The following is a 26,661-nucleotide window of genomic DNA, read 5'->3' on the forward strand; positions in this document are numbered from 1 at the left end:
CATGCAAACGTCTTCTCATCTGCAACGCAATATTTTTGCAGTGCGATTAAAGCTTGTTTTTTGTGTGAGTGTAACGGAACAACTTGAGCCAATGATCTGCTCTGCACTAATCTACTGTATCTTTGGAACGTGTGCGCATTAACAGCCATTTGAATTCTAGTGAGAATTTTCTATTTCAAAAATATATTTTGTATATTATTATATTGTTTTATTACACATCACTCTTACAAAACTTTTTCACGATTTTACAGTATTAACACTGATATTTTGACAAAAATGTTATAGTTTCATATTAAAAAATATATTTAGGTAGAATCTATACTATTTAAACCATAAACACATCATGGTTTACCTGTGCGTATATTACATTGCTCTGTAAATATAAGCACAAGTACATAAAGGGCTTTAAAGTCTGGACCTCCAAGACTTGTGGGCAAATTATGAACAAAGTTTTCCTCCTGTGTAATATATGTTCTGTTTGAATGATGTTTGAAATTAGGAAACACACTAGATAATAAATATAATGGGCTCAACTCTTAAACTTCCTGTATCATTAAAATAATGTCACTTGATACATGCATTTATACTTGAAAACCATGAACAAAACTATGCAAGATCCAAGAAAATGTGACCCAGGATACATTTATTACAGGTTATGTTTTTCACTATGGTTGGTCACCACTTGATGTCCAATGTAAAATCTGGGTCCCGAATCAAAACCAGTTGAGAACTACAGCTCTAAACTACCTTAAAACACCTGACGAATCAATAAAAGGCAAAAAAAAAAAAAAATACTTGTCAGTTCTACAAAATGTGTGTTGAACTACGGAAAGACGAAAGGAACAAAATAAGGGACAAAAAGTTTTTTTTTTTTTTTTTATCACGTTTTAAAGTACATTGTGTTAAAAGCACACAGTTTCTGATCTTTGAGCATATCTGAGGCTGAGACAAAAGAACCGCTCTAGTCATCACATCCTATTCCTGCTCATTTGTACAAAGTTAATCTTTTCTCAACTTTTTTGCATTGCTGGACACACCCATATTGCACTGCCATCAAATCGCTGTTGCCCATGATGCATCAAATCACAAACTCTCTCTGAATATTAATGACTTCCAAATACTTTTTTGCTGCAAAATGCTGCATGTGTCAATTGGGCTTTATGCGGCAACCCAGCCAGTAGAATTAATAATCTCATTACTTCATGAGATCATGAGGACAAATACAAAAAAGGGGCTCCAGCCCTTTTCAGAGTGGTGTAATGGAAGTCATAGTCATTTACGCTGCTCAATTAGTTTAACTGTTTGACATGCATTACCTGTGACAGTTCCGTTTGTCCTCTGATAATCACTGGGTCACCCCCTTCCTTTGTTCTTGAAGTCCTCACTCTATCCCATCACAATGAGTGACTAATTCATTGCATTTCCCAAGGTGCACTTCTCCTTCCTATAATCTAATCAGTCAGTCTAGACTTTTCCTGAAATTGAGTAAGACTAGAAATATTACATTAGATTCTAACTTCATCATTTGCAAATATATCCTGTAAGGCAATACTAGATTTAGAAATATATTATATTCCACCAGAACCAGTCAAATTTTACTGCAGGTATATAAACAACATAGGAAGTCATATGAAGGAGGTAGGTGGGATATGTTCATGAAACCCATGTCACAAATAATGTTAGTCCAAAAGACACAATCAAAATATGACCTGTATGACATCATAATCTCAAAGCCAAAATGTCTCATGTTTCAGAGGTGATGTATTTATAGGTATTTGTGTGTATATATAGTCTAGATTTTTCGGTGGGAGCGGTTAAGAAATGTTTGCCTTTCCCTTCCATCAAGAGAAATAGAAAGCAAAAATCTGAATAATTTATTGCTTAACATCAAGAAGCAGTGTGGTTGTGGCAGTGATATCAAAGTTAGACACCATCCCTCAGAGCAGTTAAAGAGAGGTGAGATCATATGATGAGCCCTCCTTCCATGTAAGTCTATAAAACAAAATTCACAAGTTCAGTTACTTATGAAAGTAATAGCACACATCTCCTCAACATCCCATGCAATTTGAGGTATATTTCATGTCCAAAGCTCAAAGAATGCAAGTTATGCATCGAAGCTGAATACTTTTGGTTAGGGATTTGTTCAGATCCCTAACACCAAGTATAAGCAATAGCAATAGTAATAGCAGCCTTTCAGTTCACATTAGAGAGAGACAGAGACAGAATACTGATAGGATAGGAAGCAAGTATGGAGAGGAGAGGGAAATGGTTTCTAGAGATATATTTGGTGTATGAATAGTATAAGCTCATGACAGTCAGCAATCTCCAATCCAGTTTCCAAATGCTCTGATGATATTTAGCTGTCTAAAAATCAGCACATAGACTGACTAAACTGACTGCTGCTGTTTCATATGCTATATCAAAGAGCTTCAACATAGTGAGAGAGACAGAGAGAGAGAGCACAAATAAACACTTCCTTTCCATCTGGTCTTTCCCTTTTGATGGATGCAAGGCAAGTAGTGCTCTCTCACTCTCTTTATTTCTCTGCCTTTAGATGCAGCAGTTAGTAGATGGTTTCTTAGATCACAAGTACCATTCTTTCTACAAAGAAATTAATTAACAGTTAATACTTTTCCAAATGCTTACCGGTTAGAACAGAATAAAAGAAAGGTTAATAATGTTCTTTTTAAAATGACAGTACTTTGCGTTAAGGGGTGGGTGAAATACCAATTGCAGTGTTGCCAGATCTCGCAACAGAAACAAGTGACCTGGTCTGGAAAAACAAACCCAAAATAAGCCACATGCCTCACCAAAAAAAGCGAAAAATAAGCAATATTTTTTTTTCCTGTGTGGTGGATTTATCGGCATAGAAATCATAACAAGCATACAGTTAATTAACAGTTAAGTATAATTTTATTTACAGATCTGCTTCTGACTCAAAACCCAGCAGCATCAAATCTGTATTAATGCATCATATCTAACAATAATTCAGTGAAGACTTGGATACAACTGAGAAATGTACTTTTTACCTCTAAAAATGCTTTCCTTGTATCTGGATTAGCCGTGCATGTACAGTTGAAGTCAGAAGTTTACATACACTTAGGTTGAAGTCAATAAAACTAATTTTTTAACCACTCCACAGATTAATATTAGCAAACTATAGTTTTGGCCAGTCTTTTAGGACATCTACTTTGTGCATGACATGAGTAATTTTTCCAACAACTTCTCAGAAAGGAGACGCATTCTGTCAAATCAGAATGCGTCTCAGTCCCAGATGTGCAAATCAGTCCCAGAACAACAGCAAAGGACCTTGTGAAGATTCTGGAGGAAACAGGTAGACAAGTATCTATATACACAGTAAAACGAGTCCTATATCAACATAACCTGAAAGGCTGCTCAGTAAGGAAGAAGCCACTGCTCCAAAACTGCCATAAAAAGCCAGACTACAGTTTGCAAGAGCACATGGGTACAAAGATCTTACTTTCTGGAGAAATTTCCTCTGGTCTGATGAAACAAAAATTGAACTTTTTGGCCATAATGGCCATAGTTATGTTTGAAGGAAAAAGGGTGAGGCGTGCAAGCCGAAGAACACTATCCCAACCATGAAGCAAGGGGGTGGCAGCATCATGTTGTGGTGGTGCTTTGCTGCATGAGGGACTGGTGCACTTCACAAAATAGATGGCATAATCAAATTATGTGGATATATTGAAGCAACATCTCAAGACATCAGCCAGGAAGTTAAAGCTCAGTCACAAATGGATCTTCCAAATGGACACTGACCCCAAGCATACCTCCAAAGTTGTGGCAAAATGGCTTAAGGACAACAAAGTTAAGGTATTTGAGTGGCCATCACAAAGCTCTGACCTCAATCTGATAGAAACTTTGTGGGCAAAACTGAAAAAGCATGTGTGAGCAAGGAGGCCTACAAACCTGACTCAGAGAGACACACAAGCAAAGAAAAGTGCAAAGTTGTTTTGGTGTTTTACATAAATTAAATAGTGTTTAAGAAAACACTGCCTCCATCAGCAACCAGCACCTTCAGTTTCCTGTTACACAGCACAGCATCCTTATTCATGACCTCACATCAAACAACCTCCGTTAACTCACATCGACTGTGCAGACAGCTGCTGATGGATGGCGCCAAATTAAAGACACTTGCTGATCAATTTAACCGAGCTGCCAATCAATCAATCAGTCTAATCCAGTCTTAGCATCCCACAAACACATTTAGCTTCCAGATTAGTCAGGCGCAATCCAGCAGGCCTGTGCACATATTGATTAGAATAAGACATGATCTGTGATCATTCTGTGCCCGAGGGGTCGCTCAGGAAGAAACAACAGGAATGTGAACAGCGTCGCAGAATCGAGAAGGTATGCTGATCGTCACCATGACAGCTGACTTCCTGTGGTAGAATAAGAGCCCAATACATCATTCTCTGGGAAAAGTGTTATTTTGATAGGATGCCTTTTGGTGGCAGTCCAGTGGTTAACTTGGGAATTTAAAAATTAAAATTTAAAACAGGGGTTAGGAAAAGCTGGCTAATCGAGCAGTTATGTGGGTGAGCTGTGAGAGAAAAAAAAGTGTAGCTGAGAGCACAACTGAAAGCTGAAAGTTAGTTTTAAAGAGTTGTGTGTACTGACTGGCAAGAAAGGAGTTAGATTGTCTGACAAACATGTCCAGATCTCTCCACAGCAACCAGTTATACTGTGTCCTAACCAAGCATGATGCGACAAGTTATTTGTCTGTCCACGCTGAAACAAAAAATGCTGTGCGACGGCACAAAATCCCAGGCAATCAGAACATATTTGATAGTGATAGGCATTCCGGCTCTTTTCAGTGAGCCGGCACTTTTGGCTCCCAAACGGCTCTTTAAAAAAATATGTTTTGTATTTTTTCAAGTCAAACAGTTTGCGATAGTTTGACTATAATTGGTGTTAAAACAATTCGAATTAAATTATTAAATTAAATCATACTCTACCTTAACCACAATGTATTTAAAAATGCATTGGTTTGTTATGAAATACATCTCCACGTGTGGAGGTGCTGGCTCCACCACAATCACTAGCAGCCAGGCCCGCTAGTTTCTCGAAGCTCCGCTATAGCTAGCTTAACAGTTGGGTGCACAGTTCACATATGCCGGTGTAGGTTGTGCGCAGAACTGGCTTTATTTGAGATTTTGTTTTGGCAAATTCTACACTCTGCTCTAACATTGTCTGCATTATTAAAATGCATCCAAATGCTACTGTGCTTCTGACTCATTTTCCAGCTGTTGTTTTCACAGCTGTCTTTCCTCTCTCTCCTCGGCTGCTAAGTGTGTGACTGTGTCTGTGAGTGAGTTGGCTCCACCCTCCCTCATGCATGTTTGGTTCATTGGTTGACACTGCGTGTCTGATTGACAGGAACAACAGGTGAGGCTGTTAGTCTGAGCAGACAGTCAGAACGAATGTGTGTGCGCTTGAGCATTTAGGCCTATATTATTTTATTTATTTTTTCATTCTTTGAATTAGTTAATTCTATTCATTTAAATCTTTTGATTATTCATATCTTATTCAATTTTTTTATATTTTTATAAATAGATTCGGCTCTTCTGGTATGCGAGCCGGCTCCCAAATTTTACCTACAACAGAGCCGACTCGTTTGCGAATGACCCATCACTAATATTTGACATTTAATAAACCACGTCCGCACTAATACAATTTCATTTGAAAACACTTACATTTTGCTATGTTTACAACTCTCATCCATACTAGAATGGCATTTTCCTCTACCAAAAATGGAGATTCTTTGTAATTGCTATCCATAACTGCATATGTTAGAAAACTGAAAACAGAGTTTTCAAACTTAAACAGATTAGTGTAGGCGTGGTCTTGTGATTGGAACTGAAAACCAAATGGTTTTCATGAACGTGCATTGTTCCGTCGATGCAGACGGGACATTGCAGTAAGATACTCTGACATTGTTTCATGCACTACTATTCAGCAGCAATGAAACCCATTTGTTGAAACAGAAGCTCTATACATGCAGCTTGATCAGTGTAGTCCAATTCCTGAACAAATGACTCTTATGAGACAGTTCTTTTGAATACACAGCACAAAATGTACAGCGTGACCAGTGTCAGTGTTTCCCACAGGATTTTGTGAAACTGTGGTGGGTGGACCTCGGACCCTCTAGGGGGTGTCCAGGGGCATGGTCCCCCGAACAAATTTTTTTTACATTTGAAAGTGAAATGCATCAATCTGGTGCACTTTGAGAGCAAAATTAAGAGGTTAGATCTATGAAGAATTTTGTGCTCTAGTAGTAATTTAACACACTGGTTGTATATATATATATATATATATATATATATATACAGGTGCATCTCAATAAATTAGAATGTCGTGGAAAAGTTCATTTATTTCAGTAATTCAACTCAAATTGTGAAACTCGTGTATTAAATAAATTCAGTGCACACAGACTGAAGTAGTTTAAGTCTCTGGTTCTTTTAATTGTGATGATTTTGGCTCACATTTAACAAAAACCCACCAATTCACTATCTCAAAAAATTAGAATATGGTGACATGCCAATCAGCTAATCAACTCAAAACAACTGCAAAGGTTTCCTGAGCCTTCAAAATGGTCTCTCAGTTTGGTTCACTAGGCTACACAATCATGGGGAAGACTGCTGATCTGACAGTTGTCCAGAAGACAATCATTGACACCCTTCACAAGGAGGGTAAGCCACAAACATTCATTGCCAAAGAAGCTGGTTGTTCACAGAGTGCTGTATCCAAGCACGTTAACAGAAAGTTGAGTGGAAGGAAAAAGTGTGGAAGAAAAAGATGCACAACCAACCGAGAGAACCGCAGCCTTATGATTGTCAAGCAAAATCGATTCAAGAATTTGGGTGAACTTCACAAGGAATGGACTGAGGCTGGGGTCAAGGCATCAAGACACAGACATGTCAAGGAATTTGACTACAGTTGTCGTATTCCTCTTGTTAAGCCACTCCTGAACCACAGACAACATCAGAGGCGTCTTACCTGGGCTAAGGAGAAGAAGAACTGGACTGTTGCCCAGTGGTCCAAAGTCCTCTTTTCAGATGAGAGCAAGTTTTGTATTTCATTTGGAAACCAAGGTCCTAGAGTCTGGAGGAAGGGTGGAGAAGCTCATAGCCCAAGTTGCTTGAAGTCCAGTGTTAAGTTTCCACAGTCTGTGATGATTTGGGGTGCAATGTCATCTGCTGGTGTTGGTCCATTGTGTTTTTTTGAAAACCAAAGTCACTGCACCCGTTGACCAAGAAATTTTGGAGCACTTCATGCTTCCTTCTGCTGACCAGCTTTTTAAAGATGCTGATTTCATTTTCCAGCAGGATTTGGCACCTGCCCACACTGCCAAAAGCACCAAAAGTTGGTTAAATGACCATGGTGTTGGTGTGCTTGACTGGCCAGCAAACTCACCAGACCTGAAACCCATAGAGAATCTATGGGGTATTGTCAAGAGGAAAATGAGAAACAAGAGACCAAAAAATGCAGATGAGCTGAAGGCCACTGTCAAAGAAACCTAGGCTTCCATACCACCTCAGCAGTGCCACAAACTGATCACCTCCATGCCACACCGAATTGAGGCAGTAATTAAAGCAAAAGGAGCCCCTACCAAGTATTGAGTACATATACAGTAAATGAACATACTTTCCAGAAGGCCAACAATTCACTAAAAATGTTTTTTTTTATTGGTCTTATGATGTATTCTAATTTTTTGAGATAGTGAATTGGTGGGTTTTTGTTAAATGTGAGCCAAAATCATCACAATTAAAAGAACCAGAGACTTAAACTACTTCAGTCTGTGTGCACTGAATTTATTTAATACACGAGTTTCACAATTTGAGTTGAATTACTGAAATAAATGAACTTTTCCACGACATTCTAATTTATTGAGATGCACCTGTATATATATATATATATATATATATATATATATGAATGGTGATGACACAGCAAAAAAGCCATACCCACAAAGCATGCTAAACGAGACGGAGTTTAATGCAGTTCCGAAACTTAACTGAAACTACTCTGACCTACACTTATCTTAGTTTGGTGTCTTTAACACTTATCACTTGTCACTTTATCCCATCACGCCTGGTAAGGACAGTGTCACATCTTGTTATGCTGTTTATTGGGATGTGAGCTACCATAAACATGAACTGTACAATAAAGCTGTTTTAATTAAAGGTTTAAGGACTGCTAATATAATAAATTGACTAAGTGAGATGCTATTTCATCTAATGCCTTTTATGATTAATCAGTTACTGGTATAAATGATCAAACCTTTGCAAAGTGACAAAGCAATGGTGTGAACAGAGCACAGTCTCTATTAACAGTCATTGCAGGATTAACGTAAAATCACTGGACACAGATACAGTTCTCCTCAATGTTAAAACTACAAAACTGGATTAGCTACAGTTAGTGAAATGACATGGAAGAATGTGGAAAATGTGATACTTGATTCACTGGAGATGCCAAACTTAGCATACTTGTAAATCTTCTAATTATAGTAATATATATATATATATATATATATACAGGTGCATCTCAATAAATTAGAATGTCATGGAAAAGTTAATTTATTTCAGTAATTCAACTCAAATTCTGAAACTCGTGTATTAAATTAATTCAGTGCACACAGACTGAAGTAGTTTAAGTCTTTGGTTCTTTTAATTGTGATGATTTTGGCTCACATTTAACAAAAACCCACCAATTCACTATCTCAAAAAATTAGAATACATCACAAGACCAATAAAAAAAAAAACATTTTTAGTGAATTGTTGGCCTTCTGGAAAGTATGTTCATTTACTGTATATGTACTCAATACTTGGTAGGGGCTCCTTTTGCTTTAATTACTGCCTCAATTCGGCATGGCATGGAGGTGATCAGTTTGTGGCACTGCTGAGGTGGTATGGAAGCCCAGGTTTCTTTGACAGTGGCTTTCAGCTCATCTGCATTTTTTGGTCTCTTGTTTCTCATTTTCCTCTTGACAATACCCCATAGATTCTCTATGGGGTTCAGGTCTGGTGAGTTTGCTGGCCAGTCAAGCACACCAACACCATGGTCATTTAACCAACTTTTGGTGCTTTTGGCAGTGTGGGCAGGTGCCAAATCCTGCTGGAAAATGAAATCAGCATCTTTAAAAAGCTGGTCAGCAGAAGGAAGCATGAAGTGGTCCAAAATTTCTTGGTAAACGGGTGCAGTGACTTTGGCTTTCAAAAAACACAATGGACCAACACCAGCAGATGACATTGCACCCCAAATCATAACAGACTGTGGAAACGTAACACTGGACTTCAAGCAACTTGGGCTATGCGCTTCTCCACCCTTCCTCCAGACTCTAGGACCTTGGTTTCCAAATGAAATACAAAACTTGCTCTCATCTGAAAAGAGGACTTTGGAACACTGGGCAACAGTCCAGTTCTTCTTCTCCTTAGCCCAGGTAAGACGCCTCTGACATTGTCTGTGGTTCAGGAGTGGCTTAACAAGAGGAATACGACAACTGTAGCCAAATTCCTTGACATGTCTGTGTGTGGTGGCTCTTGATGCCTTGACCCCAGCCTCAGTCCATTCCTTGTGAAGTTCACCCAAATTCTTGAATCGATTTTGCTTGACGATCATAAGGCTGCGGTTCTCTTGGTTGGTTGTGCATCTTTTTCTTCCACACTTTTTCCTTCCACTCAACTTTCTGTTAACATGCTTGGATACAGCACTCTGTGAACAGCCAGCTTCTTTGGCAATGAATGTTTGTGGCTTACCCTCCTTGTGAAGGGTGCCAGTGATTGTCTTCTGGACAACTGTCAGATCAGCAGTCTTCCCCATGATTGTGTAGCCTAGTGAACCAAACTGAGAGACCATTTTGAAGGCTCAGGAAACCTTTGCAGGTGTTTTGAGTTGATTAGCTGATTGGCATGTCACCATATTCTAATTTTTTGAGATAGTGAATTGGTGGGTTCTTGTTAAATGTGAGCCAAAATCATCACAATTAAAAGAACCAAAGACTTAAACTACTTCAGTCTGTGTGCATTGAATTTATTTAATACACGAGTTTCACAATTTGAGTTGAATTACTGAAATAAATGAACTTTTCCACGACATTCTAATTTATTGAGATGCACCTGTATATATATATATATATATATATATATATATATATATATATATATATATATATATATATATATATTTTTTTTTTTTTTTTTTTTTTTTTTTTTTGTGAATGCAAAAATTCGAGAAGAGAAAAAGTACAATGAGTGTTTTCCTAGTGTTTTCTTCTAAATTGGGCGCTGTCTTGTGTGTTTGTGTGTGTATGTGGAGGGCAGAGGGAAAACGCTGGACAAAAGCTATTTTAAATTGGTTGACATGAGAACAGTGACCAGCATGGGCGTTGTGACTGAAGGTAGAGACAGCCAGCCAAAAATACATTTACACAAATGCCGGAGAAGCAAAGAGCCAAGCTGTCCACACACACCATAGACAGCCATTACAGACCCAATGACCCAAGAGCAGTTATTTCCATCATATGAAGCACATTTGGCCTGTGATGCTTCCATCTCCATTAAAATAAGAGCATTTAATTCAGACCAATTACATATGACAGGGACGAGCCAGCAGAGGAAACAGGAGAGGAAGGGTCAGAGAAAGAGAGGCAGAGAGTGAAAGGTCAGTACTTTCATTTAGTCATCAGGCGGAGCTGTCAGTGATGTGTTTAATGTTACCAATAAAAGCAGGTCCAAGCAGGCTGGCATATACATTACCTGCACTTCAGGGGCGGGAGTTAAACATTTATAATGTTGACTGATCCTGTTTATTTCTGTCCTGCTTTTTTTTTCACTGCCTAGAAAAATGGGCCTTTGAACATCTTCATAAGTAAAAACCAAATCGAATCATTTCTATTTGTGCATTAGCAGACTCTTTTAAATACAGTCATGTGGACACAGTTTATCAAGTAAGAAAATCAAAAGGTCAGGGTATATCGACAAATGAATTAACTTCCAAGGCTGAAGCAGTCACGCCAACATTCCAGGCCAGGTTTTATCAGAACTAGATCAATGCAGATTGATCCAGGCTACATCTTTCTGCTAGGTCTAATTTACTATCAACGAAAGATATGGACCAGGCAGAGGAAAACATTGACACATGGAATGCATCTCAACAGTGCATATAATTAAAAGGAATGCTTTTTAATGTTTTGTATGATTTCAACCCAAACTGCTTCAGGTCAAAAACATCCATTCATTTGAAATGTGGCCACATCTTGAACACTTTTTTGGATAAATGTACAAGAGAATAACCTGTGCCATGTAAACTACCAGTCAAAAGTGTGAACACACTTGACTGAATTTATGTTTTTCATGATCTTAAAAACCGGTCAAAAAGTGCTTAGCATACATGGTAACCCTATCAATACCATTTTGACCACCTAAAAAGGAGGTGGCCCCTCATGAAGTTGGTTGAGGGAATGAGAGAGGGTACAGAGCTGTAATCTAGACAAAGAGTGACTACATTGACTGGTAGTTAGCTTAAAGGGATAGTTCACCCAAAAATGAAAAATCTCTCATCATTTACTCACCCTCATGCCATTCCTGATGTGTATGAATTTCTTTCTTCTGCAGAACACAAATTAAGATTTTTAGAAGAATTTCTCAGCTGTTTCGGTGCATACAATGCAAGTGAATGGGTGCCAAAATTTTGATGCTCCAAAATCCACATAAAGACAGCATAAAAGTAAGCCAAATGACTCCAGTGTTTTAATCCATATCTTCAGAAGTGATATGATAGGTGTGGGTGAGAAACATATCAATATTTAAGTCCTCTTTTGCTTGAAATTCAGGGGTGGTATGCATGAAGAATGTGAAACACTAAAAATACAGTACAAGAGGAAGAAAGTGAAAGTGATCTGTTTCTCACCCACACTTATCATATCGCTTCTGAAGATATTGATTTAACCACTGGAGATTTCTGGATTACTTTTATGCTGATTTTTGGAGCTTCAAAATTTTGGCACCCATTCACTTGCATTGTATGGACCAAAAGAGCTGAGAAATTCTTCAGTTCAGCAGATGAAAGAAAGTCATACACATCTGGGATGCCATACAGGTGAGTAAATGATGAGAGAATTTTTATTTTTGGGTGAACTATTCCCTTAAGTCCATGTTACATTATAAATAAATGATCAGTACTTACTTTCAAAGCTTTGGAGCGATTGGCAAGGAGATTCTCAATTTCACGCGCAGCATTTGCCACCAGCTGTTGAGCATTGTTGTGTTTCACAGTGTAGTGTCTCTGAAGTTTCAAGAAAATCTGAGATAGAGAGAGGGTTAAGTTTGGAATGTCTTTGAGTTTACTAGATTAAATTTATCATCTTCATTTAACAGTAGAAGGGAAGAAAAGATAGAAAATCATGTTTGTGTCAAAGCCAGACACCATTCACAAAAAATTACATGTAAATCGAATTAGTCATAAAAATGTAATCGTGACTATAAAAATAAACAGACCTTTTCAGCAAAGCAAGAAAAAATACTAGGTAATTATCTTGAATTGATTATGTAAAATGAGGAAGGTTGCTAAGATGTATTTTCTTATAGCATATGTATCAAACTCTGCAATTCCTGTAAGATGACAGCCCGTACCATTACAGATCCCCACCAAGTTTAAAAGCTGGCAAAAGGCATTGAAAGTTGATGGAATTCAGTGGCGTTCTCTTATTGTAAACGCATCTGAACACAATGTCTTTGGCCTAGATTTAGAATGCAAAACTGTCACATTTTCCAGGTTCATGAAGCTCATGATATACAGTTCAAAGTACAGTCGGTCACAAAGGTGCTACTCAGGTCTGCTGTTTTTAAAGTTTTTACAGGTGTCTCTGTTGATGAGCTTGCGACCACTGTATCTCTTTTCCAGGACTGTTTTGCATTTGAGCACTGTTTGGTCTCCAACATGGGTGCTATTAATTGCCTCATGCTGCTTTGAAACATTTATATACCAATGGATAGCAAATGCTATTAGTCTGACTTCTTTCATATCTGAGGAATACTGCTAATAGCAATCAAGATAATGTGACTCAGCTTTGCTGCTGCATTTGTAACAGTGATGGCAGTGTGTAAAATATTCATAGGTTTATAAAATATACTTAGTGTGCTGAAAGACAGTCAACTGATCAGAGGCAGTCCTGTGATCTTACGTCTTTGAGACTCTGTATTCCGCTCTCAACATCAATCAACTTTACCAGCTCCTCCTGCATCTGCTCTGCCCAATTACGTGTCCTGTGAACACAGAGAACCAATCAGATTTAGTTTTATTTGAGATGATTATAATTGTATTGTTTCAGATTGGTTTTGAGTGCTTGAAATTATACGTAATACCAACAATATATAGGAAATGTGTATGTGTTTCTACCATAATCATAATTCTTTTTATAATTTACAATAAAATACATATATAAATTATATCTTGGGATGATTAACACTTAAGCCAGTTTTGCAAATCTTTGGTTTCTAGGCTCTAAAATGTGAGATTTTCCTGGTAATGTATGTTGATAGTTTCAAAGTGCAACTAAAATCTATTGTTGACCAATTAAGCACAGCAAATGAGAGAAAGTAACTACTAAAAACCCCACTGAAATGTCCTATTTAAATGCATTTTCATTGCAACATCACTCTTGGTAATGATAGTGGAAAGCACACAAACTTACTGGTAATTGGGCAAAATTGTTCATAAACTTCCACTCTGCTATACAAATTTCCATCTATGTGTGTGTTTGTGTGAGTGTAAATATAGTATCACTGATGTTCTTGCAAGATTTCACACACTCAGTACAGTGTGAATTGTAGCAGGAATAGGTAATTATCTGGTTAGCACATTCAGGGACAGTTGAACCATGGAGAAACCTGATAATAAAGTGGTTATTTATATATGGGCTCTGATCATAAGTGGACAATTGATCTGTCTCAAAGATTTACTATATTTGCTGCCTTACTGGAGGCAAATAGTCAGGCTTTAATATCACATTTCTGGCTCTGTGAGGTTTGCGATATTAAAAAAATCAAACTTTTATTTTTAAAGGAATAGTTCAACATTTTCTCACCTTCATGATACTTTCATGGTATTGATATTTCAGTGTGGAGTGCATGATTTTCTCATACAAACTATTGTATGTCTTCAGAAGACTTTAAGCTTATTCATAATGACTACTTTGTACTTTTGACTACATAAAAAAGAAGGAAAGTAATGAGTAAATGATGACAGAAATGTTTAGGTGACTATCCCTTTAATCAAAGGTGAAGAATGCATTCTTATTGTAGCTGCATTTCATTCAAATATTTAAGTAAGATGTAGAGGAATGGCAGGAGTATGACAGGGTCGGTTTGAAACTTGAATATGGATGCCCCAACTTCTGCCCAATTATGGACGACCATCTCTTCTTTTACATCTATGAGGTTTTTGCAGTTATTTCCCAGCTCTACATGAACAAAGATTCATAGATGAAAGTAGCTTCATGTAAGGCCCATCTCTTGTACTTTATATCAGTCATAACATAATTTTGGACCACGCCCAGCATCTCAGATTAGCTCTCTGCTGACTTAAATACCCAACATCAATCTAAAACTGGTGGGCAGACATCACCCATGATGCATCCATTCAAGGGCACTATAGCCTTATATGAGCCCTTTAAAGCAGGGCAAGAGAGTGCAACGGGGGAGAGAGAAATGTTAAGGGTGGGATATGGGTGTCGTGTAAACTAATCCGTACCGAGGTCCTTCCCCTGTCACCGCCGCTATGAATCAGTGTGAATCAAAATCACAACAGCGGCACATGTAGAATGCATCACCCACAGCATAAAACACACACCACATATGCACAAAACATGGACAGCACACAGAAAATCCCTCTTGCTGGAGGCTCGTGAGTTTGCCCAAATGGTTCTGGTGGGAGCGTTTTGTTTTTAAAAAAAAAAAAAAAAACAGTGTAATCTGAGAAGAGGAACCACGTGTGGAGTGGTGATATATTTAGCCATGCAAGCCAACTGCTAGAGGCCTCAGCTTCAAGCAAGACTGGCATAAGCATATTTTTTTGCCATATGAAGATTTCAGACATTAGCATTGTCACACACATTGGCCCTGATTTAAAAACATGTGAAAACTTGATAGCCCATGCAAAAAATGTCCAAGCTGATCTACTAATATAGTCTTGCAAGGACTGCATCTTTCAGATGTGCAAAATATCATGTCTTGGAAATTTTTGCGCGTTTCCAAAATAATTCCACCAAAATAATATGCAATTTAGAGGCGTGCCTCCAAATGCACATAATAAAGGGCGGTGTCGATAAAAATGAATCAAATTGCATCCACTAAGTGCTTTATCAAGCCTGAAAGTCATTTCAGAAATGGACTGCGAGAGCAAATTAATATAAATGAAAAGCAGGTATTAATTTGATTCATTTGACTCCTATAACTCTTAGATAAAAAAAAAAAAAAACGTCTTCTATTAATTTATGCTCAAATTATCTCATAATTTAATGTTCTATAACATTGTTTTAAACTGGTGAAATATTGCATATTATTTTAAGTGGTGGTTCTCTCCAGTGTTCGAACGAATTGGGCCGGCCAGTACGCACCAGTACGCTGAACAGGTGTGTCTGGCTCCCGCGAAACAATCAGCGAGCACTGGTTCTCTCCCGTGCAGCCTCCCGCATCTCTCTCTCGAGCACAAATTAAATATAGTCATGATACTGTATCTGTAGTTTTAGTATACATCAAATGTACGATGGCTTAACGTGCATAATATTGTATTTTTGTTAAGTTAAAGAGAAGAGTGTCATACACGGGTATTCTCATCAACTACAATTACATTTACTAAATAGCAGGGATTTTGTAAGATTTTGTAAATAAATATTATTTAGAATTATTGTGTGATAACAACCGGCTGACTGTACATTATCCCGCTTATTACACAGCTACTAACCAAAAAATAAATACATGGGCATAAAATATTGATTTGCGTTGAAATTATGTAATTTGAGAACAAAGAAATCAGCTGGAATCAACCTCTGGTTTGCGTTGGAGTTCTCTCTGTGTTTATTTTGTAAAACTGACCACCTGACTGCTCATTATTCAGCCTATTACAAGACTACTTGCCAAATAAATAAATGAATGGACATCAAACATTGATTCACTCTGATATTGTGTAATTATCTGAGAAGAAATAAATCACTGAACAGCTGAAATCAACCTCTGGTTTGCATTGGAGTTCTGTTGGTGTTTACTTTGTAAAAATGGAATCAACCTCTGGTTTGCGTTGGAGTTCTCTCTGTTTTTATTTTGTAAAAATGACCATCTGACTCCTCATTATTCAGCCTATTACAAGACTACTTGCCAAATAGATAAAAAAATGGGCATGAAACATTGATTTGAGTTTAAATAATTTTATTAGCTTACTTGTAGAAATCGCACAGTGATCCGAGAAACAGGATAGACGGCTTGCAGTATCCAGATGAGCAGTCTGATACGTCTTAATCCCCGGATGTGCGGTTGTTACAGAGCAATATCTGACTGCTGGATGGCATCACTGACCAATCAGAATCGAGTATTCCAGAGAGCCGTGTAATAAATGATGAAACTGTATAATCCTAAAAATAAATATATTTATGAATAAATGCCCTATAATATTGAATAACAGCTCCGTACTTGGATCTCTGGTCTCATCCTTCTGACAGAACAATCTTGCCAGGATGGATCCAGAGGAGGACATTAACCTTCGGTCTGTGCTCGCTCAGCAGGGTCTCCAACAGCACCAGATCTCCGCCTCCAACCACGCCATTGAGATGTTGGCGTCCCAGATTGCGGAGCTCACATCACTGGTCCAATAACTTCGCCTGCCTTCCAATACTGGTCCCATTGCGGAAGCCCCCGCACTGGCCCCAGAGGTTCCCCCTAGCTTCGGACACTCTGAACCCTGTCTCAACACTCCTGCTCCATACTCAGGTGAGGCAGGGTCATTCCTTTCTCAGTGCTCATTGTTTTTCTCGCTGAAGTTCTCAACATTCCCCTCGAAGACAGCTAAGGTGGCTTCTGTCATTACGCTCCTGTCCAGGAGGGCCGGCGAGTGGGGAACCGCTAAGTTGGACAATGGCTGCTCCTGCTGCTCATCGTTCCAGGTATTCTCGGAAGATCTCCATCAAGTTTTCGATTGTTTGGCCCAAGGCTGTGAAGCACCGAGGGTTCTGGCTGGTTTGGTCCAGGGTAACCGGTCAGTCTCGGACTATGCCATCGAGTTCCACACCCTCACTTCATCCTGTGAATGGAATGATCGAGGGCAGTGGGATCAGTTCCTGCATGGATTATCTGATACCATCCAGGATGAAATCTACCCCTTGGAATTGCTCCCCCATTTTGATGACCTGGTGGACCTGGCCATTAGTGTGGACCAGCGCCAAACACTTCAACTTAGCCAACATCGTTCTCCACATCCCAGGCCGGCTGACCGTCACCACCACCCCACTCCTGCTGCCGGGTCAACGGAACTGCAGTCCGAGGTGGAGCCTATACAGATCGGGAGAACACGGCTGTCACCAGAAAAGAAGCAGTGGCGCATCACCAAGGGACTCTGCTTCTACTGTGCTGGCGCCAGTCAAGTCTCCGCAAACTGCCCAGCAAAAGCCAACGCTCGTTGGTAGGAAGGGGGTTACTGGCGAGTGCAACTCCACTGAGCAAAACCCCCACACTATGGAGTCTTCTCCTGGCCCGACTGCAGTACGGACTGACCAGCCATTCCTTGGTGGACTCCAGAGCAGAGGGGAACTTCCTGGATGTTGCCACGGCTTCCAGATGGACATGTCCATCATGGCATACTCCATCAGCAGCACGACCCTGGCCATCGTCACCCATTCCACCAAACCGCTCACCCTCATCTCCGGTAACCATTTAGAACAGCTGTCCTTCCTCCTGGTCCAGTCTCCATTTGCACCGGTGGTGTTAGGGCATCCATGGTTGGTAATGCACAATCCTCACACTGACTGGTCAACCAATTCTGTTCTTGCCTGTATTGTCTGTCCCATTGTCTTACTTCTGCTGTCTCTCCTGTCCAGTCTTGTGCTTCGCTTCAGGATGAACCAGCGGATTTATCCAGAGTACCTGTGGCATACCATGATCTGAGGGCGGTGTTCAGTCGGTCCCGTGCCGCGACCCTTCCTCCTCATCGCCCATACGATTGTGCAATCGATCTGCTTCCTGGTACTTCTTCACCACGAGGTCGGTTATATTTGCTCTCTGCTCCTGAGAGGGAGGCCATGAATAAATACATTAATGATTCTCTGGCAGCTGGTCTCATCCATCCTTCCTCTTCGCCTGCAGGGGCGGGGTTCTTCTTCATGGAGAAGGACGGCTCGCTTAGACTCTGCATAGATTATCGGGGGCTGAATGACATCACGGTGAAGAATTGCTATCCTTTGCCGTTGATGTCTTCAGCTTTCGAACTCTTGCAGGGAGCATCCGTCTTTACAAAGTTGGACCTGTGCAATGCTTATCACTTTGTTCAGATCAGGGAAGGGGAGGACCGGACCGTGGTGGACCGGTTCTCGAAGGCAGCTCATTTCATTCCCCTCCCCAAATTACCTTCAACGAGGGAGACAGCGGTTGAAGTCTTTAAACACATCTTCCACAGCCATGGCCTCCCGGTCGATGTGGTTTCTGACAGGGGACCCCAATTCATGTCACGGTTTTGGGCAGAATTCTGCCAACAGCTGGGGGCTACCATGAGTCTGTCTTCTGGGTTCCAGCCCCAGACGAATGGGCAGGTGAAGCGAGCTAATTAAGAGTTTAAAAAAAAAGACCCTGCATTGCGTCACCTCCCATAATCCGTCTTCTTGGAGCTCTCATTTAGTCTGGGTCGAGTATGCCCACAATTCCTTACCGTTGTCATCTACGGGGCTATCACCCTTCCAGTGTTGCCTAGGTTACCAGCCACCACTGTTCCTTGCCCAAGAACCCGACGCCCAGGTCCCGTCCACGCACACGTTTATTCAATGGTGCCGTCGCACCTGGTGTATAGCCAGAGAAGCCCTCCTCCGGACTGGCGCACACGTTAAGAAGTCGGCGGACTGTCACCGGTCTAAGCCCCCAGCTTACATCTGCGGGCAGAAGATCTGGTTGTCTTCTAAGGACATCCCACTCCGTCTCCTCTCATAAGCTGGGGCCCAAATTCATCTGAACTTTTCCCATCATGAAGGTCCTTAGCCCGGCTCAAATTGCCCTCCTTTCTCAGTCGCGTCCACCCAGTGTTTTATGTCTTCAGAGTTAAACCAGTCATTCGGTCTAATTTACATCCCTCCACACCTTTCCCACCTTCGCCTCACCTAGTGGAGGGCGCTCCGGCTTATTCCGTCTAGTGATTGCTCGATGTCAGACGCAGGGGCAGAGGGGTTCAGTACCTGGCGGATGAGCGGCACCTGATCGTGATTTGTTTTCTGCCTATATTTACCCCACTCTGTTTCGTGTTCACTGCTAGATTGCTGTTGTGTGTTTAGTTACTCACCACTCTCTCTGCCCTAGTCGGTCCTGTTGCATGTTTTCTATATTGGTTGCCAGTCTTTGCCGTAGTGCCTGGATTGTGGTTACCATCCTGTTGGTTGCATTGCTTGCCTTGACGCTTCACCTGAGTATTCCTCATCGGTTACCGCTCTACACTGGATATGCTCTTCACACTACCACAACGCACACAAACCTATGAACACACTATCCTCCAGAGGATTCCTGGCGGATCTGCGCTCCACACTACCATGAACACACTCTCCATCTCCATGCTGCAGTCGATGCCGGGTGTGTCAAGGAGGAGGGCATGGCCGGGCTGTGATGGCGCATGGCCAGTGCTGAATCAGCTGATCAGCAGGAGAGTGAGTAAAGATGCATCCGGAGACATCGGTTCGAGAGAGAGAGACACACGCAGCCACGTTGCATGTGTGTCTGTTTATGTTTAAGTTCATTGTTTAAGTTCATTTATGCATTAATATTTTATGTTGATTGTTCAGCCGGTTCCTGCCTCCTCCATGCCCAACCTTTACCTGTTACACTGGGTTCCCCTCACGCTTCGCCAGCTCTGCAGTGTTTTATATTCAATAAATTCTGTTACTTTGCCTCCGTACTTGGATCTCTGGTCTCATCCTTCTGACAACGTAAGTGCATCGGCGAGTTCAAGCGAGAATTCGGAAGCTGCGCTTATTTACAACAGAATAACGAATGTCACATGAAGGTTTGGCAATTTCAAACTGCATCAGAGCCCTGGATGGAAGCGACTTGTTTCTTACATAAACCTATTGATTTGCTTCAGGAGACAAGTCGCATGGATTACTTTTATGCTACCTAAATGTGACTTTTGGACCGTCAAAGTGCTGGCACCCGTGTATTTGCATTATAAGGACCTGACAGAGCTCTATCTTCTTCTAAAAATCTTTATTTGTGTTCTGCTGAAGAAAGACAGTCATACACATCTGGGATGGCATCAGGGTAAGTGAATAATAAGAGAATTTTCATTTTTGGGTGAACTATTCCTTTAAGTCCTTTTTCTTTCACTTTCTCCTCCTTCTGTTTTTGGCGATTCACTGTCTTCATGCATATCACCCCCTACTGGGCAAGGAGTAGAATATATGACTAAAAATTACTTAAATATTTATCTGTTTCTCAACCACACCTATCATATCGTGTCTGAACACATGGATTTAACCATTGGAGTCATATGGATTACTTTTATGCTCCCTTTATGTGGATTTTGGAGATTCCAAATTTTGCCACCCATTCACTTGCATTGTATGGACCTACTTAAATATAAGTAAATATTTTTCTAAAAATCTTCATTTGTGTTCTGCAGAAGAAAGAAAGTCATACACATCTGGGATGGCATGAAGGTGAGTAAATCATAAGAGAATTTTCATTTTTGGTTGAACTATCGCTTTAAGGCTTGGTATTGAGGTAAATGTCTATTTTGGCAATCAAATTCACAATGAAATATCACATCTGCAGAGAAAACAATTCATTTATGCAGAAAAAAGGGAAAGATGAAACAGATTGTGACCAAACATGCTTTAAGCCAAACAAAGTCATAGGACACTCTTGATCCCTTATGGTGTTATGAATCACTGTTAAATTGTTGAATCACTGTTGTGATTAAACTAATCATTGTCATGTACCATGAGTGGCAGAATGTTGCTCATTGAAAAACACACCAAGAAAGGAAATTAATTCCAACTCCTTTTAGTTTAGCTGATGAACATCCTTTGAAACCATTTTTCTTCTGAGATTGTAATAGTATTACATTCTACACCCAAAAGTAGTATCATATGATCATAACTAATACCACAGTGACCAGAAAATAGATCAAACAGGCATTGCACAGACATTGGCGTAAAGTAATGGGAAAAAATTTATGTGAAGACGGAAACATGGAGCAGTGCATGGAAAGCTGATTAAGATCCTCTTTGGTCCCTCCCCCCTCCAAATCCTCTGAAGTTTGAAGTTGGGGGCAGGGGCAAAGCAGCGCTCTGTAAAACATTAGGCTGTGTAAACAGTTGATGGAAACGACTCGACTCATTTAAGAATTGAGCTGAGAACACTTAATTTCCTTGCATAATTGTGTACTCACAGTCAGTACAAGATCCATTTGTAAATTATTTAAGAAAATAAGTTGAAACCGATTCCACGAACTCTGCTCAGCGGGTTTAAATGGTGCAAGCATAAAGTAGACAGTGGAGGAACTTTATGTACAGTAGCTTAGTGCAGAGAAAAGAGCTGTGTGATTATTGCCCTGCTGAAAAGAAAAACCATCTGAAGCCAGCCTAAGACGGTTTGGTGGTCTCATTTTGTTTAAGCTGGTATTGGCTGATTTACACTGGTCTTCCAATCTGACCAACAGAAAAGTGGCAAAAAACCTAATAAAAAAAAAAAAAAAAACAGTCAACAGACCAGCCTGGAAGACCAGCTAAGACCAGCAAATATCTTAGGCTGTTTCAGCAGTTTTTGTAAGCAGGATGTTGACTGGTTTCCTCTCTGAGAAAAGATAGCAAGAAGGACCAAGAAAGAAAGAGAGATGGATGTCTGTTTAGAGAAGAAATTAGACCAGGATGTCCAGCTGTGGTTGGCTCACTGTAAATGATCCAGGCCTGTAGTCTGTTACACAACATACTAATTCTGTTTAGACTGTACCCTGTAAAACAAGCACTCACTCTTTCTCTCTCTCACTCTCTCTCTCTATTTAAACTATTCCCTCTGAGGACATCAGGGCTGTTTCTGTGTTTAGATCCACACTAGATCTACATATTCCCTGTATTTTTTAAGAACAGCAATAAATAGCAACTAAATTTTTACATTTTCTGAAAACATGAGTGGTGCAAAACATATCACCACAATGCTAGGGTATTTTCGGTGGCTACGTGGTTGCTTAAGCCAGCACCACACTAGCAAACTCCAAACAACTCGATTTTAGCCAAGGGTGTCACACATGCACAGTATGACACAATAATAACAGAGTGATTTAGGGTGTTTTCAGACCTGTAGTTTGCTGGATTTGTTCCAAAACAGGGGGGAAAAATTGTTACAAGGTTGCATTTTCTTCATGGTTCTGGTTTGCTTTCAAAAGGTTATATTTTAAAATGGAACAATACTGTAAAAATCTGTTCTCATGGTCACAGAGCTCTCCCTCTTGTGGCAGCATGGAGTGTGGCATGATTGTGTATTTATCCCCTCGAGGCTTGCCAAAGAACATGTATGTCCATATGCAGCTTTCAGTGAGTAAAAAAGTACATTAAAAACAGACTGCTGTGGCTCCGCTTTCTGATGTCATATTAGTGTAGGAAAAAACGCAGAAGTAACGCTTGGTGAATCACTATGGATTACAATGAGCATTTGTAATGATATGCAGCTGAGTGCAATGAAAACTTTCAGATCATGTATTGTTAGTTCTTCAGTAAAAGAAGAAGCTCATTGGTCACTTGATGAGAACACAAGAGCCCACCTTGGAGACAGAAAAGTTTTGATGTGCATTTCCGTTGCTGGAACCATTAACTCAGCAGGAAGTCCCAACGGTCAAGTGATTTGCGACCTCCCGCGGAGAGGCACTAATGTGCCCTTCAAGTGGAGTTGGAAAAATTACAATTATGAGTTTTGAGCACATGAACGATCAAGCGCAGTCCTTCTTATGAATGGGGAAACTTGGAATCCTAGATGATACCCGAGTTGCCAAGATGTAACTTTGGAAGGAGTGTGTTGGAAGGGGTGAAAGATGATGGAAACCAATGATTTTGCAAAAATACTTTAACTTCTATACTTTATTTCAATAAAATTAATTTGTTATATATGACAGTCAACTAATGACCCACACTTTGGAGTTTGTTTTAAGCAAATTTATTAATAATTTGTTAGATACCATGCATTAATAAATCATATAAGTTTTGTATAAGTGTGCAGATTTATTCTAGATGTCGACCGATAGTGGATTTTGCCAATGTGGTAGAAAAGGCTGATAATTTTTTCATCGGCAGATCGTTTTTTAAATTGATTTATAGAATGTCAAAAAATGTCTTGTCCTTTCCTTACTATGATGGGCACAGACAGAGAATCCTAAATGAATAAAATCCCAGATGCAATTTATTGTTCAACTAAAATCCCAAAAATAATCCGAAAAAATGAAGATTTCATGCATAATGCAGGACTTTTAAGTATAAACAAGCCCGAAGCACACCAGGGACTCTTATTTTGAAATTATGAAAAACCATCACCATACATTTTTGCAGATAACGATAGTTCCAAAAAGCAACTATTGGCACTGATTTATCGGTAAAACTGATATATCGGTCTACCTCTAGTTTATTCACTGTAACAACAGAAAAAGAGCTTTTGCCATTGTTCATTGGGTATTTGTTTAAGTTTGGTTTCCTTTTTTTTTTTTTACTTGAATGAGTGACAAGTCGTAATAATGAATGCCTGAACTGGACATACGAGCTTCCCAGGTCCACTTGAAGGCAGCATATTGCGCGCTTCGTCTCACTCCACCTGGCACCTGTCCTTTTCTGCATATCGCTACCCTCTTCGGCATATTGCAGCGCCGTTTTGTGGCCCGTTCTGCATAACGTGGCGGCCCATTTCAGCTTATCGCGGCCCATTCGGCCCCGTTTCATGGCCGGCCCTTCGGGAAAAGTCCCGGTTCTCCCGATGGCCAGTCCACCCCTGGTGTCAGAGACAACAAGTGTCAATCAGAGGGAGCCTTACAGTGAGAACAAACTATACACAATGTCGACAGGAACAACCATTGATGGGGCTCAGCAGAAAGTTCACACGGTATGCCGCCAATAAGGGAGAATGATACATCAAGCAGCCCTAAAATAGACTGCATGAGTCAGGTTTTAAAGCGCTGACTCTTGACCTCTGGCTTCAATACCCCCCCCCCCCACCTACAAAAACACACATGCACAGACGCAAATTGCCGCCCAGTAGTGATCACTATACTCTTTTCTTTATCTTAATGCAGTTCAGTGAGCTGTTCCCTCATTATGGCCAAATGATAGACCACACTATGGAAAATGACATTCTGTAATATTCGTAGCACAATAATATAACAAATTGTTTATCAACATGTACAATTCAACCTCAAAACAAGATTGCATTATGGTACTCTGAGAATAGGCTAACTAAAGCTGTATTGTATAGAGCTATGAAACACTGGGGTATGAAAAATAGCTTGAAGGGGTTTAACAGATGAATAGATGCTTTTGAAACTCCTGAAGTCCTCAATATGCAGAAATGTGAATATTTAGTGGTGCTTTCTATAGCAAGCATTACTATTACTATTGCTTGTTAAACTTTTGCACAGCATAGTTTGTGTTAGAAACATGATAAATACCTCAAATCATGTGGCTTGTTGAGGAGAGGTGTGTCATTACTTTCTAAGAGATAATATTTTCACTTGGTAAGTGATAAAACAGGCCAAAAAATGCCATTAGATTTACATTGAAGGAGGGACCCGAGCCACATCGGAACCAGGATGTCACTGAGACTTGGGGGTGGGCAATGAAAACAGCAACCATGCAAGCTACACCCCAACAACCACCCAGAACAATCTAGTAACCACATAGTAATGCCCTGGCAACACCCCACAATACCCTAAAATTGTGGTGGTGAGTTTTGTACAGGCATGTAAGAACACATATGTACTGTATATGATAGAACATTACAAATTCATACTATGCATATGCAATTCCATGAAAATTTCAACCACATCATGGAAAAATAAAAAGATTTAACCAAAGAAACAAAACCCCCTTTTAAATTCTGTACAATAGTGGTATAATGGATAATGCTGTCCATAACGCTAGAGGGCGCCACTTGCTCACAGTGCGCTGACTGAAGCGTTGAATGCAGACTATGGCTGTGTCTCGTTTGGAAGGATGCGTCCTGCGGAGGTCGCATTTGTCAGCTGCATACGTCATCGAGGCTGTCTCGTTTCAGTAGAGCGAGTAGGACACATCGAATGCAGCCTTCGAATGCAACCTTCTTTCACAGGAATTCGGAGGATGCATGAGGTGTATCCTTCATGGGTACTCACAACCAATAATTCTTTGCTTCAACGGAAATGTCTAAAAAAATGACACCAATTTGCCCGTAAATATGATGTTCAAATGCAAGGAATGTTAATTCCCAAGTTGAAGTACCTCAGTAGATGGGTGCAGAGTATATAATATATATAATTATATTAATATATAATTAAAATAAAGTATTAGACTAAAAGAACACCTGTAAAATCTATTTTCTATAACTCTCCTAAAATGTACCTCATACATTGCCTTCTAAAGGGACTTTGTTCCCTTCTCACTCAAAGTGCTCACGCTCGCGCTTGTTAAAGAGTTGCGTGCTGTCATAGTAACTGTTACGTTCCATTTCCGTTTGTCCTACGAAGGCCGTCTCGTTTAAACGAGGCTTGTTTAAAGGAGGACACTCGGTATACTGAAGCCTTGAAAGGACGCGTCCTACCTAGCATGCAGCCTTCCAATTGAGACACAGCCTATATTTTAAAATGCAGCCTTTTAAGGTTTAGTAATCACTCAAGCCCATTTAGCTATTCTAAGCTTTGATAGAGTGGTATTATTACAGTGATGACTAATATGAGTTTCATATTAGCTTTTAGCTAAGTCGATTGGGTTTACACCTTGTTGCTTGGTAAGATTCGCTGAGATTGAATAAGTCAAATTCAATCGCAATACATGTTAATTGTTGTGTGAAAGAGACAGGGAGAGAGAGTCAAGTAAACCATCCAAAAATTATAATGATAAAGAAAATAATTTAGCATTATTACATTTTTCTAGAATTTAATCAACAGTGCATATTAATATTTCATTCTAACTCCGTCCTTGTAGCAACTGAGTTTACGGGAAATGCTTAAAAATTCTAACACTAGTCAAACAAAATAAATCACAGGTGCACAGCATGAGTGCTGCTCTGACTTCCAAATACTGTATGTTAAAAGACTGTCAATTCGCTTAAATCTGTTTTTAACCATTCCACACTGTATAGCAAGCAGAATAGTGTGAACACCTCTGTGTGTTAGTGTGGGTTGTGTTTGCATGCTCTAGTAACTATTGCACCCAAAATAAAAGAATGCTGT

General features: G+C 39.9%; 1 protein-coding gene across 1 annotated transcript in view; it reads right to left on the reverse strand.

The window, feature by feature from the left end:
* LOC127436773 (voltage-dependent calcium channel subunit alpha-2/delta-1-like) overlaps positions 1–26,661 on the reverse strand; it is a 117,818-nt gene that overhangs the window by 79,971 nt on the left and 11,186 nt on the right. The window contains exons 2-3 of the mRNA XM_051691144.1: positions 13,205–13,286; positions 12,208–12,324 (exon numbers count right to left, since the gene is read on the reverse strand). Coding sequence (XP_051547104.1) covers positions 12,208–12,324; positions 13,205–13,286 — 199 coding nt within the window. The remainder of the gene's footprint in view (positions 1–12,207; positions 12,325–13,204; positions 13,287–26,661) is intronic.

This window comes from Myxocyprinus asiaticus, chromosome 47 (assembly GCF_019703515.2).
Source record: "Myxocyprinus asiaticus isolate MX2 ecotype Aquarium Trade chromosome 47, UBuf_Myxa_2, whole genome shotgun sequence".
NCBI classification, from domain to species: domain Eukaryota; kingdom Metazoa; phylum Chordata; class Actinopteri; order Cypriniformes; family Catostomidae; genus Myxocyprinus; species Myxocyprinus asiaticus.